The 20,821-nt window shown below is 45.4% G+C and overlaps 1 protein-coding gene across 1 annotated transcript in view; it reads left to right on the top strand.

Moving 5' to 3' along the window:
* The window catches only part of MYOF (myoferlin), a 139,336-nt gene that overhangs the window by 47,990 nt on the left and 70,525 nt on the right, over positions 1-20,821 (top strand). Inside the window, exons 6-16 of the mRNA XM_081104338.1 lie at positions 5,168-5,334; positions 5,925-6,053; positions 8,826-8,888; positions 8,974-9,024; positions 10,398-10,428; positions 11,120-11,235; positions 11,955-12,081; positions 13,329-13,432; positions 15,704-15,772; positions 15,869-15,912; positions 19,818-19,900. Coding sequence (XP_080960464.1) covers positions 5,168-5,334; positions 5,925-6,053; positions 8,826-8,888; positions 8,974-9,024; positions 10,398-10,428; positions 11,120-11,235; positions 11,955-12,081; positions 13,329-13,432; positions 15,704-15,772; positions 15,869-15,912; positions 19,818-19,900 — 984 coding nt within the window. The remainder of the gene's footprint in view (positions 1-5,167; positions 5,335-5,924; positions 6,054-8,825; positions 8,889-8,973; positions 9,025-10,397; positions 10,429-11,119; positions 11,236-11,954; positions 12,082-13,328; positions 13,433-15,703; positions 15,773-15,868; positions 15,913-19,817; positions 19,901-20,821) is intronic.

Genomic DNA, 20,821 nt, shown 5'->3' with positions numbered 1-20,821 from the left:
AGCAGTCCACTCTCTTCTGCTTGATAGGGAGGAGAAATGCTAGATGAGGAGAGGGTGGGAGGCTGGAGGAAGAAGAGGGGTTGCTACCCACTGGGGAAAGGTACTGTTAGGCATGGCAAAGGCAAATCTGACTGAATCATAAGGCCATCGACTCTTCCCACTGGGTGGGCAAACAGTAGCCTTATAGGGAAGTGCCATTGTCACAGGGGACTACACACAGGGGCAGTTTGTAGGAATACTGCTGTTGAGCTTCTGGAAGGAGGCCAACAGTACATCTCAGGAATTATGGAGACGTGCTAAGTTGCTGGAGTTGTCATGGAGAGCCATTCCTAAGTGTTCATTAAAATATCACTTGTGAGCAAGTGTGGGTCACAGAGGGGGTTACTGACATTCAGAAAGAAGGCAGATCAGTGCTGGCTGTAGTCAAAGCTCGGGAGGATTTGACTGCGTGACATGGTAATTGTTGGGGAGGCAGGATGGCACTCAGACACAGGGACTGTGAAGGGCGTGTTGCAGCTGGAGAGGAACAGTAAAGACGAGCAGTAACTATAGAGGCTCTGTGGGGCCCAGGAAAGTTGTGTGTGTTTTTTTTTAATTGTGGGCTATATTTCCACATGTTTATATTATTAATTTTTTTAAATTGCAGCTTTGTTGATTTATTAACAATAGCCATTCTGAGAGGTATGAGGTGATATCTCATTGTAGTTTTTATTTGCATTTCCCTGACGATTAGTAATGCTGAGCGTCTTTTCACATGTCTATTGGGCATGTATGTCCTCTTTGGAGAAATGTCTCTTTGGGTCCTCTGCCCATTTTTTAATGTTTGTGTGTTTTTTTTTGGGGGGGGGGGGTTGTTAATTTGTATGAGTTGCTTATGTATTTTGGATATTCAGCCCTTATTGGATGTATCAATGGTGAATGTCTTCTCCCATTCAGTAGGTTGTCTTTACGTTTTGTTGATGGTGATGGTTTCCTTCACTGTACAGCATGTTTATTGCTTGATGGGAATGCTGCAGTACAGGGGGGAACTTAATGAGCAGGCACAGAGGCAGAAATTGCAGAAGGAGAATCCTTGAGTAGCAAGAGGAGATAAGATCCATGCCTATGCAGAAGGGTTGGCCTCAGGTCAGGACGCATAGACAGATTGGGGATTGTAGCGGGAGGGAAGGCAGACAACATGCAGGGAAGATGGTAGATTTGGAGTTGGAAGGATGTGGAAATTCTTTTCTGATTGCAGACCTGTGGACTAGAGTAATAGATGGAGCAAAGAGAAAGACACCAGAGATGTCCTCTGTGGTGAGTTGAATAGTGTCCCCAAATTCCTGTCCACCCAGAACCTGAGAGTGTGACCTTATTTAGAGATAGCAGCTTTATAGTTAAGATGAGGTCATACTGGATTAGGGAGGGCCCTAAATTCAGTGACTGGTGTCCTGTGAGAAGCGGTGAGGACACATGGATGCACAGGGGAGAAGGCCGTGTGACAATAGAGACAGAGATTGGAGTGATGCAGCCACGGGTCCAGGAGCCACCAGCGAGTAGCATCAAGGAAAGATCTTTCCCTAGAGGCTTCCAAGAGAGCATGGCCCTGCCAACACCTTGATTTGGGACTTCTAGGGTTTAGGACTGTCAGAGAGTAGATTTCTATTGTTTAAGCCAACCTGTTTGTGGTACATTGTTACAACAGCTCTAGGAAGCAGATACCACCAGCAACTTCCTATTCAGTCAGGGGCTCCCGGCTCAGTTGCTGCTGTGATCATGAAAGAGTCATTGTTTGTAGCTCCACGTGGCTGTGGTTCAGATCCGTGCCTGGGTCTCATGTACAGGGCATGCCAGCACAGCCACTCACATTCGGATAATGAAACGGCTTGTGCAGAAGGGTGCACTGGGCAATGCCTTAGGGGCCCCCCTCATTCTTTGTGGAACACTTAGGGGAGCATTGTTAAACCTGTGCAGCTTCCTGCCACGTAAAGGGGCGATTTCCTGCTCAAATATCTTTCCTCTGCGAAGCAGAGATACTGGCAGTTGCCATGACTTAGGCTGGTTCCCTCAGGTCCAGCCTAAAGTCTGGATAGCAGAAGGTGTTTCCAGAAGAAATGGGCTCGTCATCACCTGCAGTCTGTTTCTGAAGCATCCATCAAGAGTTTAATGAGGGCTCGTTCTGAATCCGTGCAGCACAGGGGTGCTTTACCCTGCCTTCTTCTGCTTGCTGCCCTAAACAACTGCCAACCCCAAAAGGAACAATCCACAGTGGGAGGAAATCCCCCTTGCGCCCAGGAAGTTAGTGTTAGTTGTTGTTAAAGCCGTGCACTGCCCAGTCTGGAACAGGTTTGCAGAAGGCAAGCCTGACCCTCTGTGCTTCCCTGAGGCTGGTGCCCAGGTTGGGAAGAGCAGCGCCCTGGCGCCTGGGTGCTCTTTCTGAGAACTTGAGAAGGTAGGAGCGGCGGTCAGGATGCCCTGGTTTATGGCTCATTCCACATTCATCGAGCCTGTGCTGTATACTAGGATTTATGTCAGGCAGGGGGCAGATGGAAAGAAGAAAAGTCAAGCCTCCCGCCTCTGAGAGTGGCTGGTCGTGGGGAGGCCTACGGGTTAACAATAGACACAAGTCTCTGTGGGAGGACTGGGCAGAACAATGTGTGGAAGGCATGTGAAGGGGTGACTCACTCCCTGTGGGAGAGGCAGGGAGGGCCTGTCCCAAGACAGTACATTTCCTCTGGAACTTGAAATGTTGAGAAGTTGAGGAGCTCACCTGGTGGAGAATAGGAGAAAGGACATTCTAAGAGCCAGGTGCCGCAGATGGGTGCCGCAGATGGGTAGTGGGAAAGCCCTTCTGTTGAAGCCTCCTCAAGAATAGGGAAGGTGAGGCCCCGGTTATGTTGCAAAGGTCAAAGGTAGCTGTTCCCTACCCTTGACTTCTATGGGGTTCCTTGACCCTGACAGCAATGATGAAGGATTAGGAGGACGGCATCTCTTTCAACTGCAGCCTGGTTTTAATCTACTCTTGCACCAGTGAGGTAGGGCAAAGACTTGGTCCTGGTTTCAGCTCAGCTCCTAGTAACCCAAGTCACTTCAGCTCTATTGACCTCATCTGTAAAGTGGGTGAGAGGCAGGCTCTCTAAGGTCCCCTCAAGTCTAACATTCTGTGGGTCTGGGGCTCCTTGAGGACCATGAAGTGTGGATCCGGAGTGTCAGGTCAAAGGAGCAGAGGGCTGGCTGAGGAGCAGAGTGGGAAGTCACACTTGGTGAGTAGGAGACAGGAAGGGAGGCCCGCGGAAGTGCCTGAAAAGGTTTAGCTGGAGCACCAGGAGGAGAGCTGCAGGATTCAAAACGTATGTGTGGGTCCCAGTGTCCAATGCCATGGAGATCAAGCGTGAGGATTCAGAAAGGTTCCTAAAGTAGCAGGAAGAGGTCCTGGTGGACCTTTGCAGAGCAGAAGCCAGGTTGGATGGACTCAGCAGAATGGAAGGGTGTTGAGGAGGAGGGTTCATGCTGGCCTTTTACTTCCTCATGGCTGCTCCTTCCTCCCTCTGTGCTCCCAGCCCCCGTGCTGCCACTGACTGCTTCAGATTCCACCCCACCCATTGCTGCTCTCCAGGAGTGTTCTAGCGTTCTGCGCTCCAACCCAAACTGATCTCTCAACAACACTTACATTTTAATTTATTGGGTGCTTCTCTGTGCCAGGCACTGTGTAAATTACATTTATCTTTACAATACCCTCGGGTAAGTACTGTGATTTTCCCCTTTTTACAAATGGGGAATCAGAAAGAAACTGACTCACGCTCATGTCTCAGAATTAGGATTTGAACTCAGACAGCATGACTCCAGAGCCCGAGCTTTTAGAGCCGTGCTACACAGCACGCTGAGTGAGCTAATTCAGACTATGATGTGAGATAACTCCACGTGGAAATTAAACCTCTTACTTGACTTTGTATTGCAAAGGTGGGGAGTTCAAATGCAGGTCTTTTTCCTAGTCTCTCTTAAATTCTATTGCACAGATTACTGGGAGTTCAGACTTTTTGTCTATTAGGGAAAGAAAAGCTGAAGTTTGTCAGTGAGTTTCAAGAGTTTGTCAATGAAAGAAAGGGGAGACACAGTAGGTGGAGTTGATTTTTGTTTTTTTAAGGAGTGAAAGATTTGTGTATATTTGAATGCAGAGGGTAGGTGACCATAGAGAAGGGACCACTGGAGGAGAGAGAGAGAGAGAGACAGAGAGAGAGAGAGAGAGAGAGAGAGATCTGGAGGGTCCCCAAAGAATCAGAAGGGCTCTAATCGGTTTGGCTTAGTGGATAGAGTGTCGGCCTACGGACTGAAGGGTCCCAGGTTCGATTCCGGTCAAGGGCATGTACCTTGGTTGCAGGCACATCCCCAGTAGGGAGTGTGCAGGAGGCAGCTGACCGATGTTTCTCTCTCATCGATGTTTCTAACTCTCTATCCCTCTCCCTTCTTCTCCGTAAAAATCAATAAAATATACTTTTAAAAAAAGAATCAGAAGGAAGTGGGTTCTCAGGCAGTGGAAGGGGGTTCACTCTACCAAACAGGAACAACTCTCTCCCCTGAATGGAAGGAAAGCTGGGGCGGCGGGGGAGGAAAGGGGATGCGTGAGGGCACAGCCATGTGTGGGACTGACAAACCGGGACAAAGGGGAGAGCAGGGTGACCGCCGTGGTCTGCTTGGCAAGCGGGTGGAGAGGGCCTTCGTGCATCAGGAGGCTCAAGCAGGAAGGAGACTGTACAGACCTCGTGAGCACATCTCTGGAGAAGAGACCTGCGGTGGGAAGGGTGGGGTTGGAGTGTCCTCTCAGGGCTCCAGTTTCCCATGGATACCCCATCCCTCCGCCCTCACCGCTGAAAGGCCCCTTAACGGCAGGCTGGGCTCCGAGACCAGAGCTGGGTGATTTCTGCCGGGTCTGACTGAGCCTCACACCCTCTCCCGTGGCCTCGGCAGTCTCCCTGTCACTTTGAGGACAGCCTAAATGAGAGCCATCATGCACCACGAACACATCTTCCTCCAGAATCGGAGTCAAAACAAGCCCCGGTCAGTGTCACCAAGAGGCGTCTCCTTTACCCGAGCCTCAGGAACACAGAAAACTCTCTGTCCGGGAAGCCGGAGTGTTCAGACATTCCCAGGGGAGGGCCATCTCTGACTGGATTCCCTTTGCGTGTTTTAGGAGAGGAGGAGGAAGATGGAGGTGAAGAAGATGGGTTGGACAGCACGGTCAGGGACCTGGGGCCCAAGGTGTCAGGTAGGACGGTGTCGGAAGCTCAGCTTGCCCGGAGGCTCACGAAAGGGAGGAACACCCGGCGGCTGCTGTCCAACAAGCCACAGGACTTCCAGGTAGGAAGAGGCCGAGTGCCGGGTCCTTGTCTTAGACCAAGTGTCCAGCTTCTGCGATGGCGGTGACGCAGGGAGGACCTGTTCTATCGGCAGTGGCTCAGCTAGTTAAAGAGGACATCAGGTCCTTACCCCAATAAGATGAGGTCTCCATCGTTCTTCTTCGTGCGGGAGGAGGTGTGGTCAAGCTAGATGAGAAGTAAAAACATCCCCTGGGGTAGGAATAGAAGCAAGGGCACTGCGTTTTCCTAGCTCTGGGCACTGCCTTCTTTGCAGAGATGGCTGTGGAGTGAGTTTGTGCATCCCAGGGCTCAGCTGGGGTCTGAGTAGTGGCCTCAGCTCTGCCTGCCCTTCCCCAGGCCAGCTCTGGAGTATTTCAACCCCACTCTTGGCTTCTGCAACCCAACCCCTGTCCCCACCTTGGGAATGAGCACAGGTGGCTGCTCCCCATCCATTAGCACAGATACATTGCAAAGCTGCCTGGCGAGGGTTGAGCCATCCTCCTACATGAATGAGCGGAGGCAGCGCCTGAGGCTTCTCTCACAACATGGGCCGGGAAAGCATCCGTAACATCACCCCTTCTGTGCTTGCAGATCCGGGTCCGAGTGATTGAGGGCCGGCAGTTATGTGGCAACAACATAAAACCTGTGGTCAAAGTCCACATTTGTGGCCAGACGCACCGAACAAGAATCAAGAGAGGGAACAATCCATTTTTCGATGAGGTAAACGGGCTCAGGGTGTCTGTTCTGTGTTTATGCACCTTCCTGCCTTCCACCCACCTGTCCCCTGTCCCATGTGGGAGGGGAACACATACAACTTAACTGGTAAAGACAAGACAAAGTTCCAGCGTTAAACGTAAGAACCGCTGGGTGTTGGAATCACACAGCCTGCTTCATCATTGCTTCTCAGAGCTGCTGGGGTCTCTCTGGGATTCTTGCAGCAGCCTCCTGACGGAGCCCTTCCTAGTGGATTCTGGTACTCCTGTGTGGAGCCCATGATGGCACCTACTTCTGCCTTTGGTCTTTCTAATCAGCAGGATGCTCTGAGGGATGACTCTGTGGCTAAGTGACCTGGCTTTGTTACAGTGTCAAACTTACTTGGCCATAAAAATAATAGATGTTTAAGAAAAGCAATGATGAGCAATAAGGATTTTTTTCTTTCTCTCTCCTTATACTGAGAATATAACTTGGTTCTGTTGGCTTCTTCTGCAACACTCCTCCAAAAATACTGAATCCCTTCCTCAAAAATGCTGAATACCTGACTCAAATGCCACAGAACCCCACACGTAGGCCTGTGAAGAGAAATTTCAGGTTTGGGGAATTTCGAGAGTCCAGATTTGCTCTGAGGAGATGCACTTCTTTTCGTTTAAAAATTTTTTTATTATTATTGATTTCAGAGAGGAAGGGAGAGGGAGAGAGAGATAGAAACATCAATGATGAGAGAGAATCGTTAATCAGCTGCCTCCTGCACGCTCCCTCCTGGGGGCCAGCTCGCAACCCGAGCATGTGCCCTGACTGGGAGTCAAGCGGTGACCTCCTGGGTCACAGGTCAACATTCAACCACTGAGCCACCACGGCCGGCCGAGGAGATGCCTTTCTGAGATTCCTCTGCCTGCATCTCATGCCGTTTTCTGAGCCCAGGCCTTTCCTACCACAGTTTCTTATCACAGTTCCTCTTAGTTCCCTACAGCTTCTAATCCCAGCCCCAGCTTTTGTTCTTTTTTTCCTACCTTTGTTCACAAAGAACTGGTTTCTTCTGTCTGGTGTTCCTGTTTCTGCCCTTTGTTCAAGCTGGCCCCCAGCTTTGGAGAAAGCCCCATTTCCTTCTCACCTCTCTTCCTCCTGCAGTGAATCGCAGACAGCAGCCTGCAGATAAGGGGCTCCAGAGTTCATTTCAGAGAGGGCTGGGTGCTCACTGAGAGGAGGCACTTGAAATGGACTTGGGGAAAGGCTGGGAGGTCATGTTGGAGGACAAGCCTGGATTGCAGGGAGGACAAGGTACTAGATGCCAAAGGCGGAAGACCTATGAATGCGTTTATAATGCAGGATAAATATTTACTCAAAAACATTCTCAGGAGCCCAGCAAGATTCACCATCTCAGAATTTTCACATTTTAATGATTTTTTTTTTTTTTGAGATTAGATCTCTTGGCAAAGGGAAAGAATCAGGTAACTGAGCCAATTTATATATCAAGAAAGGAATTTTGCTAAAACATCACTAGTTTATGTACATCTTCTTAACCAAGTGATTAAACATGGTATCACCAATCATGAGTCAGACTGACATGTGTGTCCTGATGTGATCTAATGGAGTAATCATCACCTGGGTTGTTTGTTGTCCAGGGGTCAAAGTGACTCTAACAGTGAGGCATCATTCACACAAATCCAGGTTGTGGGGTATCTTCAGCATAACCAGTCATGACAGACAAAAACAAACAACAAAAACAGGCAGGAGTTCTGTTCTAGATAAAAGGAGACTAAACAGACACAACAACCAAAAGCAATGCATGATCCTTAAGCGGTCCTAGATTTAAAAAACTTTTCAGGACAATTGTAGAAATTTGAATGACTATATGTGAGCTGTTATATTTCTTGGGTGTGATAATAGAAGTGTGATTGTATGCAACGATGTCCTTGCTCTTAGGAGATGCATGAGAATCTATTTTAAGGAGTGAAGTGTTAGGGTGCCTAGAACTTTCAAATAATTCAGTTAAAAAGAAGGAGACATTTCACTAAACCTGAAATGTCCCCCAAATGGTAACAATTGGTGAAACAAATGAAAGATGGTATTTATTTTACTGTTTTTTCTATTTCTTTGTAGACTTAAAATATTTATAAGTAAAAAGTAGGAGAAAAATGTCTCAGTTTAAGTAAATGCTCAATCTTTCTCTCTTAGAAGTAAACTTTATTGGTACATAAAACTTGGTTTTATGTACAACCTCTATGTATCCAATATTTATCTCCCAAGAATCAACTTTCTTAAACTTAGCTGGTACAGTGGGTTAAAATGTGGTCAATATTGACTCTATGGAGGCACTAACATTATCTAATGGGCAAAGTTGACTTTGAAGGTGTTTTGTTAGAAAGAACAAAACTAGAGTCACTAAACACAAATGATAGAGTTAAAAACGATAGAATTAAACTCAACTTTCCAGGTCATACAGGCCCTAAGCATAAGATACAACCTTAAATCTTTACTTAATTAAGCTAGTATCTGGTCCCAAAAGAATAATCTTATTTAGGTAAATAAACACTATAGTTGTTACTTCATCTTTTTTTCCTTTTTCAACATGCAGAGGTGAGTTTACTATCAAGCTCATGAAGCTTAAGCCTTGGGGCCTTTTCTCAGGCCTTGCAATGTGTTCACATGGTCAAATCTAATACAGAGTTTGTGTGTTGTATTTTTTGGGAGGGCCCGCAATATTACAGTTTCATACGCACTAAACCTGAGTTCATTCTTGCTAACATTCAAACAATCTTATCTTTGTTTTGACAGTTGTTTTTCTACAATGTCCACATAACTCCTTCTGAATTGATGGATGAGATCATCAGCATTCGGGTAAGGGGGCCACGGAGTAGGAAGGTGGTGCCCACTGTCTGCCAGATAAAGCCACTAATCTTTCCCCCACTCTTCTTTCTTCCAGGTTTATAATTCCCATTCTTTGCGGGCAGATTGTCTGATGGGGGAATTTAAGGTGGGTGACAACAGTCAGTTTCATTCAACTTATATCAAAGATGAGCACTTTCATAAAGAGGAATCAGGTTCCTGGCCAGATCTCAGGATGCCCATCTTGGTGACATCTTAAGGTTATGTGTCAGGGATTGATGCCATGATCCTTGCTAAGGGCCGGAATACCAGCAGGATATGAATGCCCCGGGGACCAGGAACCAGCTGCATGTCTGGGTGTAGTGACTTCCAAAGTACGACACTTAGCAGCACCCTAAAGCAAGATAACCTGAAACTGCCATATCGGGCCCTTCCTAGCATCCCAGCTATGGATGGAAGCCAGTACACTGCTTCAAAGGGAAGGGGTGATTTATGGCAAGAAGCTCATCACACAGCTGCACTTACCAGTGGCCCTAGGGCGCCATCTACAAAGCCAATTGTTATAAATCTGGAGGATAAAGGCAAGCCAAACCAGGGATGAGAATCAGGGTGCTTTTCTAAGTAACAAACATTAGAATTAAGGACACATACTTGGTGCCTTCTACATGGAATGGGCTGCATCTCAAAGGAAGGAGCTTGCAGTCATGAGAGGTCCTAGAGCAGCCGTGGGCAAACTATGGCCCGCGGGCCGGATCCGGCCCATTTGAAAAGAATAAAACTATTGAAAAAAAAGACCGTACCCTTTTATGTAATGATGTTTACTTTGAATTTATATTAGTTCACACAAACACTCCATCCATGCTTTTGTTCCGGCCCTCCGGTCCAGTTTAAGAACCCATTGTGGCCCTCGAGTCAAAAAGTTTGCCCACCCCTGTCCTAGAGGTTGATCTGGGTCAGGCAGACCTGTGTTCATACCCTGTCTGCCACTAACCAGCCACATGTCAACTTCTCTGACCCTTAGTTTCTTCATCTGTAAAATGGGATCATGGTGAAGATGGAATAAATGAGATAGGATACATAAAATATCTAGCATAGCACCTGGCACATTGGAGTGCCCAATCAATGACTGCATTAATATTAGCATTAGTTGGAGGAGTAGAGTGTTGGATAGGCAGTTGGTCCAGGTGACTTCCTGTAGGGTAACCACCAGTCCAGGTTTGCCTGGGACTAAGGGGTTTCATAGAATGTGAAACTTTCTGTGCTACCAGAAAGTCCCAAGCAAATAGGGACACACTGATCACCCTACTTCCGTGGTTCCTTCCTGCTCTAAGACTAGCTCATTAATTCAAAATAATGGATGGAGGTTCTCCTATATACCACACACAGAGAGTGCGATAGAAATGTTGAGTCCCAAAGAAATTTAAGTCTAGTCAGGAGCATTCTATTTAAATATAATAATGATGGTTTCTTGTATTTTAAAACTTATTTTAAAATCCAAACTCCTTTATTATTTTTCCCCAGATTGATGTTGGATTCATTTATGATGAACCTGGTAAGCAATGTTCTCTCCATGAAATGGAAGATTCTGAGAATCAAGAAAATTGGGAGGATCAAGGAATAAAAAATATTTTTTTTCTTGATTGAGGAGGGGGAAGGATACTTAGTGGGAAAGAATAATAGTATGGATTTTATTTTTTAAAATCTAATGGTAATTATCTTAATGTTCACAAATAGGTAATTCCTCTGTTTTATGAGGATATTTGCATCTTGTCAAAGTCAAGTGATGAAACCCATTCATAGAGTATAGAGAGCCTTGTTTGGGTTACACGGGGAAGGATGGGGATGGAGGCCGTGCAGAGTGGAGGACATTAATTCAGACACTCATCTGGGGAAATTGGCGTGTTATGATGACACTTTAGAGCAGTGGTTCTCAACCTTCCTAATGCCACGACCCTTTAATACAGTTCCTTATGTTGTGGTGACCCCCAATTTCATTGTTAAAAATTGAACACAATTAAAGCATAGTGATTAATCACAAAAACAGTATGTAATTATATATGTGTTTTCTGATGGTCTTAGGCAGCCCCTGTGAAAGGGTCGTTCGACCCCCTAAGGGGTCGCGACCCACAGGTTGAGAACCGCTACTTTAGAGGCCATGTTTGTTTGTCTGACAGCAGATGAAATCACAGACCCGTCGGCTTCCCTTTAAAGTGTCCTTGTCCTTTACTCCTTTTTTATTTTAGGTCACGCTGTCATGAGAAAGTGGCTTCTTCTCAATGACCCCGAAGATGCCAGCTCGGGTGCTAAAGGTTACATGAAAGTCAGCATGTTTGTCCTGGGAACCGGAGATGAGCCTCCTGTGAGCCCCTGCATTTTCTGCCATTTACGCTTTTCATTGCAAAGTAGGACCAAGGGTTAAGCAAGGAGGCATCAGTACTTAAGCGGAGCCCAGCTTCTAATTAAGACCTGTAAACCCCCAACTCCTCCTGTTTTTCAAAAGCTCTTCTTTTCTTTGTGGCAGAATTATTTTCTAGCTCACTTAGACACCTTCCTGGTGTCTGTGAGTGGGTGTTTCTTTCAGTATAGATATATGTGTTTTTAGGACTTTGTTGCATGAGTTTATCTATAGAGCATAGCTCACTTGCAGAATCAGACATTTCTACCTAAAAGGACAATGTCATCTAGAAAACTGGGCAGCAAAACCCGGGAATAATGAGAGGGCAGAGAGAAATCAGAAGAATTTCAGGTTTCTCTCCTCCTCCTCCTCCTCCTCCTCCTCCTCCTCCTCCTCCTCCTCCTCCCCTTCCTCCCTCCTCTCTCCCTCCCTTTGGCCCCTCTACTATTCTGTGCTCATAAAATTACAGAACACATTATTTTCTCATGGTGTCTTGATTAAAGAAACATGCGCATTGAATTTTGTAGAGCAGTTTTGTTGAATTGGTGGCTGAACTCTGAAGCCTGAAACAGGAAATCCTAATGGAAACGGCTCTGATTGGTGTGGTTTTACAAGCATCAGTTTGGGTTCTTCCAAGCGCTGCTCTTCTGTGTGTGTAATTTGTTATTGTGTGTCCCCACCAGGCTGAGAAACCAGATCGTGATAACGACAGTGACGATGTGGAGAGTAATTTGTTGCTCCCTGCTGGCATCGCCCTCCGGTGGGTGACCTTCTTGCTGAAAATCTACCGAGCAGAGGACATCCCCCAGAGTATGTAATGATTTCATCCTGCTCCAGAGTATCAGTTATTTTCATGATTAGATGTGTTAAAATCATACTCCGAATAGGGATTGGTGCTCCCTATCATATGGTTTTGTTTGTTTTTTCTTAAAGGCTTTCATGACTTATTTTCATTCATTTTGGCCCCATTGCAAGCTACCTGAGCTGGTTCATGAGGTAGCCAATTGGTCACTGGTACATGTTTTTTGGTTGAGTCTTTTGGCTCATTCTTCTCCATCCTTTCTTTCTTTAATGTTCCATATCTTCTCGTTGTTCTAGAGAATATGAAAGAGAGGTCAGCAGTCAGCACTTCCAACTCCTTTCATCCCAAATGAAAATGTGAAATTTTATGAACAAATAAATGTGTTTGCCATTGGATTATTAAAAATGGCTGAGCAAAGGGCAGTTAAGTGCCAATAAGTAAAAGCCTGTCAGTATTGTCTTAGGAGATATGTGTTTTAAGAGATTGGATGCATTGGATGCTCATAGAGACTAGACCAGTTCGTCCAATGCCATTGCTGAGGCCCAGCATCCTGTCCTCCTGGCCTGGCTTATGTGCTTCCTGTTGGACCTGGGACAAAGGACTCCTCACCGGGGGCAGCACCCACTACTCAGGCCATGATCGCTTCAGGATTGGCCACTTTTCCTGGGAGCACCCCCTTCCCTTTTTAAAGACCCCATAATGACTCTCCATACCATATGTTCCTCAGAAATATTTTGAATGAGGTAAATAAATTAAAACACATTAAAATTCCTACCTATATAATCGAGTTTGTTAAAATAGAGAAATCTGCTGTTTATAAGTGATTAAATGTGTTATTTATGATTATGCCAAATTTCCCTGAATTTATCTGAAAAGTCAGACTAGGCCGATATCATTTTGACCTAAAGCACCTTTTCCAAATTAAAACCAGGCCTGAGTTTGTGAGTTGTCTCTTACCTTCCCTGAATGAACTTTTTATTTCTACTTTCTCCTCAATAAATGATTGATTCTCAAGAGAATATTTTATCAATTTATTTTTCAAGGTGTTCTTATTGATTTTAAAACTCTTTGGGGAGAAAACATTTTCTCTCTCAACCAAGACACAAGGAATTTCTGCAACACAGTGCTACTTTTGAGAACAATTTTTTTGCCACAGTGTTCGTGTATAGGAGAACATTTTTAATTTTGTTGAGTGACTTCCAGTTCTTTAAGAGAATCAGATTTAATTTCTGCCGTGTGACATGTTACTTTCCAGTGGATGATGCCTTCTCTCAGACAGTAAAGGAAATCTTTGGAGGCAATGCAGATAAGAAGAACCTAGTGGATCCCTTTGTAGAAGTTTCCTTTGCTGGAAAAAAGGTTTGTGTGTGATCTAAATGCAGATGCCTCTAGAAATAAATACTATATAAACCTCTGCTTCCCTTGGTGTGAGTTCCTGCTAACTCATTGCTGAAGTGGCCCCCGATGAGCGGGCACCCTGCAGGAACGCGGATTATCTGAGTCTGCACATGCCAGACTCTCCCCAGGTTTATTTTGCAGTGGAAAGTATGCAGGACTCAAATTGGAAAACTCAATCTTTTGAAAAATGTAAATTGCGAAAGCTACTACTGAATTATTTGGATTTATTTCCCAGGTCCAAGTGTTATCTTAATGTTAAGCAAGCTCCCTAGCTAGCTGTCATAATCCCTGATAAATGTTCTAGAGCAGCGGTTCTCAACCTGTGGGTCGCGACCCCTTTGGGGGTCGAACGACCCTTTCACAGGAGTCGCCTAAGACCATCGGAAAACACATATATAATTACATATTGTTTTTGTGATTAATCACTATGCTTTAATTATGTTCAATTTGTAACAATGGAAATACATCCTGCATACCAGATATTTACATTACAATTCATAACAGTAGCAAAATTACAGTTATGAAGTAGCAATGAAAATAATTTTATGGTTGGGGGTCACCACAACATGAAGAGCTGTATTAAAGGGTCACGGAATTAGGAAGGTTGAGAACCACTGTTTTAGAGTCTAGCTCCCCAGTGCCCAGCTGTCCACTCCTGTCATGTTTCCCACCTCCCATGCCCTGGGGAGTTGCTGAAACTAGAGGGTCAGGCAGGGGACCCCATCCCTGTCCTCTGGGGAAAGCTGGGGGACTCTTGGTGTAAAAACACAGGTAACCACTACTTTTATCTACAAATGTCGTCAAAGGCTCGAGAGTGGGATTCCATAGTAGAATAACACCCCTCCATGGACAACTGTAGGCATGAAAAACTAGTATTTTCTCTGTAGTTGAACCATTTGTTTATGAAAGGCAGATTCAGCAAATGACACATGGACTGGGCGTCATTTCCTAGGAGTCGATGGAGAGCAGCCGCAAAGCCCTGAGGTCTGGAGTGAGAGGAGGCCTGATTTAAATTCAGATTTTACCCCACTCCATAGGCAGTTAAGGCAAATATTGTAACCCCTGAGTCTCAATTTCCTGAAATATTAATGAGGATAATAAGATTCTCATAGGAGTGTTGAAAGGATTCATCAGTTCGAGAAGTAATTGTTGGAAGTCTGTTTAGTATTAGATACTGTTCCATGTGCTGGGATATAGAAGTGAGCCATTGCTCTCATGGAGCTTAAGGGAAAATAATAAACAAGGTAACAGTCATTAAATAATTCCAGATAGTGCCAAGTACTACACAGAAGATAAAGCAGGGGACAAGAAGTGATTGTGTGGGGTTTAAGGGGTATTTAGCTAGAATATCATGTGGCCACCTTTGAGGAAGGGACATTGTACAGAGGCCTGGATGATGCAGAGCTCTGGGGTGGGGGGTGGGAAGTGGGGAAGCATCCAGAGAGAGGGAATAGCAGATGTAAAGGCCCCAAGGAGGAGACACATTTGCAACCAAAGAACATCCAGGTGGTTGGAGTGGCGAGCAAGGGGGAAAACTAAGAGAGAAGGTTAGAGAGATGTGGGTGGTGGGGCAGTAGGGCTTCATCTGCCAGAGGTCAGACCTGGACTTTATTCTAAGTGTAACTGGGAGCTCATGGAGGAGGCTACACGGGGGAGTGACATGACAGTGAGCAGGCAGGAGAGGAAGTGACCATCTAGGTAGGAGCCAACTGCAGGTGTCTGGGGCAGATCAGGGTCCACATGAAGATGAGGGTGTCAGGATTTACTCATGGATTGGATGAGGTGTGTGATGGGGAGAGAGAGGTGACTGACTTTGTTGTAAGCCTAAGCCACCTGGTGAACAATGATGGAAAGACTGGGACAGGAGCCACTTTGGGGAGACAGAGGAGGGGTTGGGTGCGCAGAATCAAAAGACCTGTTTGGACATGCTAATGAAGATATGGTTATTAGGCAGTATATCATGAATGCTCAATAAACATTAATCTTGCCTCATTGCACTCTCACAATGTTAGAAATCTGGCAATTGGAAACTTTTAGCCACAGAAGTAGCAGAGATCTTAAACCCATGTCATATTTTACCAAATCATTATCAAGAAAAATAACCTTTAACCAGGTTACTAAGTATATAACTTATAAGTAAACTGCTAGAGTCATAATCTAGTATGCATATATTATAAACTTTTAGAAATTAGAAACCTGAATATCTACTGTTTTGCTTTGACGATTTTACAGGTTTGCACAAATATAATTGAGAAAAATGCAAACCCTGAGTGGAATCAAGTCGTTAATCTCCAGATCAAGGTTTGACTTCCTTTTCTTTCAGAAAAATAAGACTACTTACTTTCATAGTTACTGAGTAAATTGAGAAATAACTACCTTTTTTTTTCTTTTGCACAGTTTCCGTCAGTGTGTGAAAAAATAAAACTAACAATATATGACTGGTGAGTTAAAAATGGACTTGTGTCTAATTCAGAATTAAAGAATAAAACATTTGGATATTAAGGAACATTACTCTACATCACCTGACTCTTACATTTTAGCATATTTGCTTTTCTCCCAGAGGGAAGGAATAAACTGTTCTTGGAACTGGATGTTTTCTTTAAAAATGATAATAGTGTTGTTGCAGAAGAATTTTGAATATCTTAGTTCAACTGTTCATAAACAAAGAAGGAAGAAATGATCTGAAAATGCACAAGATAATGAATGAAATACCATTAGGCTGCCCAAAATGGACCTCAGACATGGAGTAAACCACTTCTTGGGAAGAATCACCAAAACGTTCTGTTCCTATTATTGTTAGAAAGGAAAATGGACAGAGCTACCTATCTGAATGCAGGAAATTCTTTAAAAGGTTCTGATGGGATTTTTATTAGACCAACCTCCTAGCAGTGATTGGCCACAATGAGACCATTCTTGAGTATATTCTAGTTAGATGGGGCATTCAATTAGCAGCCTTTAGCTCCCTGAGAGTGGAAAATATCATCATCATCATCATCACCACCATCATTATCAGTGTTTATTATGATGTTTGCTACTAGTGACTATGATTAGTTCATTTTACAGATGAAGACACTAAAGCTCAGAGAGGTAACTTGCCCACAGTCACTTAGATAGTTAGTCAGTTGGGCCTCCTGTTTGGCCTTAACTTTTCCATTAGCCAGATGCTTTTGACTTCCATGTCAATACCCTCTTGGTGCCATGGCAACAGGGCGCTTTGGGAAGAGAAAAGGCTTCATTTTGTTCAATGACCCCATCATTATCAGTTAATTGAGAGCCAGGAAGGGGCCTATGACAAAGGGTCCTTTTCCATGAGTGTGAGCTAGTTTTAAGGCACTTAGAACCTTTGGTGACATTCTGAAGGAGCTCCAGGAGCCCTTGGGAGTGTGGGTTTGAACTCTGTGTAGCTTGGGTGACCACTCTGGCCTACAGGCTCTGCAGAGGGCTTATTGCTGATTGAATCAGAGTTGCCTGTGGTCAATACACATGTAGGGTTTTTTCCTGACCTTGTCTGCCCCTCCAAAGCAATAGTGCAAATTAGAATGCACAGAGAAACCCTTTTAACTGGGGATTTCTTGGATCCAGATCTGAGGTTACATACCTTGTAGCATATTTGCACAATACCTTGAAGGAAAGCTAAGGATTCTTTAAATTTAGTCTAGACCCTTCTGGATGGACAGAAAAGCTGCAAGCTGTCATGCCAATTGTGTTTAATTAGCAATTTTCTACATCCTAATATTATTATCCTATATAATAAAAGGCTAATATGCAAGTTGGCAGAAAGGCAGAACAACCAGTTGCTATGACATGCACTGACCACCAGGGGGCAGACGCCGGGCTCATGCCGGGCTAAGCTACAGTCGGACATCCCCCGAGGGCTCCCAGACTGCGAGAGGGCACAAGCTGGGCTGAGGGACAACCCCCACGCCCCCAATGCATGAATTTCGTGCACTGGGCCTCTAGTATACTATATAATGTGTTATCTACACTAATAAAAGAGAAAAATGGTAATTGGCGTACGACGATACCCTTTTCATTGGCTACTCAGGGCTATATGCAAATTAAATGCCAACTATGATTGGCAGTTAACTGCCAACTAAGATTGGCGGCTAATTGGCATATGTAGGCACAATGCAGGGAGGTGAAAGGGAAAGCAGGAAGAAGCCCCCTGCCACTGACAGTGATCAGAAACCCAGGGGGGAGCTAAGAGCTGGGGGGCAGGGCAAAGGCGGCCCTGGGGCCGCCTTTGCCCTGCCCCCCAGCCATGATGGGAGAATCAGGCGCCTTTGCCGCCCTGGCCAGTGATAGCAGGAAGTAGGGGTGGAGCCAGCAATGGGAGCTGGACACAGTCGAAGCTGGCAGTCCCGGGAGCTAGGGGTCCCCCTTGCCTGGGCCTAAAGCGAAGCCCACAATCGCGGGGCCGCTGCAGCTGCGGGTCCCCGCTGCCCAGGCTGGACGCCTAGGCCAGAGGCGTTAGGCCTGGGCAGGGGCAGAGCCTGCAACCACGGGGAGCTGGGGGTCTCCTGCCCAGGCCTGACACCTCTGCCGGAGGCCTCAGGCCTGGTCAAGGGGGCGATCCGGTGATTGGTGATTGGAGGGTGATGAGGGTCAACTCCTCTGGCCGAGGCATCAGGCCTGGGCGGGGGGCTGAGCCGGGGATTGGGGGGATATGATGGTCCCCTTGCCCAGGCCTGAAGCCTGGGTCAGAGGTGTCAGGCTTGGGCAGGGTGTGGAGCAAGCGATCAGAGGGAGATGGGGGTCCCCTGCCCAGGCATGATTCCTGGGCCAGAGGCCTCAGGCCTGGGCAGGGGCCAGAGCCAGTGATCGGGGGGAGATGGGGGTCCCCTGTCCAAGCCTGACACCTCTGGTGGAGGTGTCAGGCCTGGACTAGGGGCCAATCAGGTGATCAGAGGGTGATGGGGGTCTACGCCTCTGGCTGAGGCATCAGGCCTGGGCAAGGGGCAGAGCCAGCAATCGGAGGGGTCTGGGGGTCCCCTGCCCAGGCCTGACGCCTGGGCCAGAGACATCAGGCCTGGGCTGGGGGCAGAACCAGTGATGGGGGGAAATGAGGGTCCCCTGCCCAGGCCTGACATCTCTGTCAGAGGCGTCAGGCCTGGGCAAGGGGCCGATCCTGCGATTGGAGGGTGATGGGGGTCAACGCCTGAAGGCTCCCAGTATGTGAGAGGGGGCAGGCTGGGCTGAGGGACACCCCCCCACACACCCCCCACCCAGTGCACGAATTTCGTGCACCGGGCCCCTAGTATTATATATAACAGAGTGGGGTGAAAGTAGCGCTGCAGTTGTGGGTGCACAAAACACAGAGCTTATTCTTGTATTACTATTTATTAATTATTGTGTTATTTTCCATACTATTGTGTTATTTTCCAGACCTATTTTTGCCCGACCCTGTATATCATATATAATAATACTATAATATATAATATTATATTGTAGAATAATCTTTCCTCAAAATACTGAGCCTTTCCTCCCTCCCATGGAGTCCTAATCTTCAGACTGGTTATGCCACTGAATGGTATAAAGAAGAGGAGGAATTAAAGAGAGGATGTTATTAATATAAACCTTATTTTTTACACCTATGTGCTCAGCCAGAGAGCATTTCATGAGTTAGGCTCACAGACTAAGGTACCCATGGAGAGATACACAAAGTTGTATATACTTATAGTGGGCAAATTTGTCCCTACCATATAGATAATAAGATTTAGGTTCTAGGCAAGTAACTGTAGTCAGAAAAATAGTATCTATCACACAATAGTGCTCAATAAGTATTTGAATCGAATTGAAAAGGAATTTTTCTCCCTATGAAGGACACTTAGATATAGTCCATTGTAGTTATTAAACCAGCATAGTAATTAGTATGAACACGCTAAAATAAGACATGCACTTATTCTATGTAATATGATTATGTTACACTCCTTTTGCAATGTGTCTATAATTGGTTCATTCATTTTATGATAATAGTATTGAGTGTGGCCATATGCAAATCTCATGACTTCTGTAAAAATCTCAGTTTCCATAAATGAAATGAGTTGTCCAACTAGATCAGTGTTTCTTAAAGGATGGTTGGAGGACCATTTGCATCAGAATGAATTAGGAAATATACTTATTATAAATACTTGTTCTTCACCCCTCCTTTTAGTGAATCAAAAGCTTGAATAGGAGATGAGAGTTGCCGGGGGGAGGTTCAAGTGATTTTTTAAAAGTGCAGTAATGCTGAGGCCCACTGGACAATGATTTCTGAGGTCTAGGGTCTTTTCCAGCTCTATCTTATTATTGTTGAAATGAAGATACATCCCCATAGGTGGAGGCCTTAACCTGTTTTTTTACACAGGGACCGTCTTACCAAAAATGATGTAGTTGGAACAACATATCTACAGCTTTCTAAAATTGCTGCCTCTGGCGGGGAAGTGGAAGGTAAGTCACACAGCAGGGCTGGAGTAAGACAAGGTGCAGAACTTCTGAAGGAATGACCTGGGGTAGCCCCATGGCAATGGACTTGGTTTCTTAAAAGCCAAATGTGATGAGCCTCGTGAACCATTTCAGGGATGTTCTGGTGATGACCAGAAAACAACTAATTAGGAATTAGTAATTAAGGCAACTAACAGTTTGAAGATTTTAGCTTTCTTGCTCCCATCCAAGAATTCTTTCCCAGAAGCTGTTTTATAAATGTTGCGTGTCAATACAGAGTGCTTAGACAGGGGTGGGCAAACTTTTTGACTCGAGGGCCACAGTGGGTTCTTAAACTGGACTCAGAAGAAGGAGCTGCGGCCGTGTTTCCAGACGTTGCCATGTTAACACTGCTGCTGGTGAAGGAGCGGAGGGGAGAGCAAGAGAACCCTCCGCTCTTTGGGCTCCGCGGACCGTAGTTTGTCCACAGCTGGCTTAGCACCTTATTTTTCAGATTGGCATTGAAACAATTTCACCAAAATATAAATTATATTCCCTTTCTTAACTGATTTCCTTGGCAGGAACCAGGAGGCCAGACGGCAACGAACCATGTAATCTTTGCTCCCTAAGATCATGCGTATTTTGTTTTCATGCATTTTTTGCTAACAGGCATCAATAACCACTACACTTTTCTTTTTGATGTTTTTCATACTGAGAACTAATTGCTTATACCTGGCATTATGGTTCTGTGTATATGTCAGAAATTATAATAGGAAATGAAGGAGAAAAATTAAGATGGCCAGATAAAATATTAAGTGTTAAGCAATAATAACAGCAGCTTATTTTTTGTTGTCTAAATAAAATAATGAAAATTCTTATAATTGCTAATAGATTCAACATATTGAGTAAAGTCAGAGAATTTGAGACAAGATTTTGTCTTGCGAAACC

The sequence above is a fragment of the Myotis nattereri genome, assembly GCF_964212035.1.
Source record: "Myotis nattereri genome assembly, chromosome: 13".
Lineage (NCBI taxonomy): Eukaryota > Metazoa > Chordata > Mammalia > Chiroptera > Vespertilionidae > Myotis > Myotis nattereri.
This window is presented reverse-complemented; position numbering and strand designations above follow the sequence as displayed.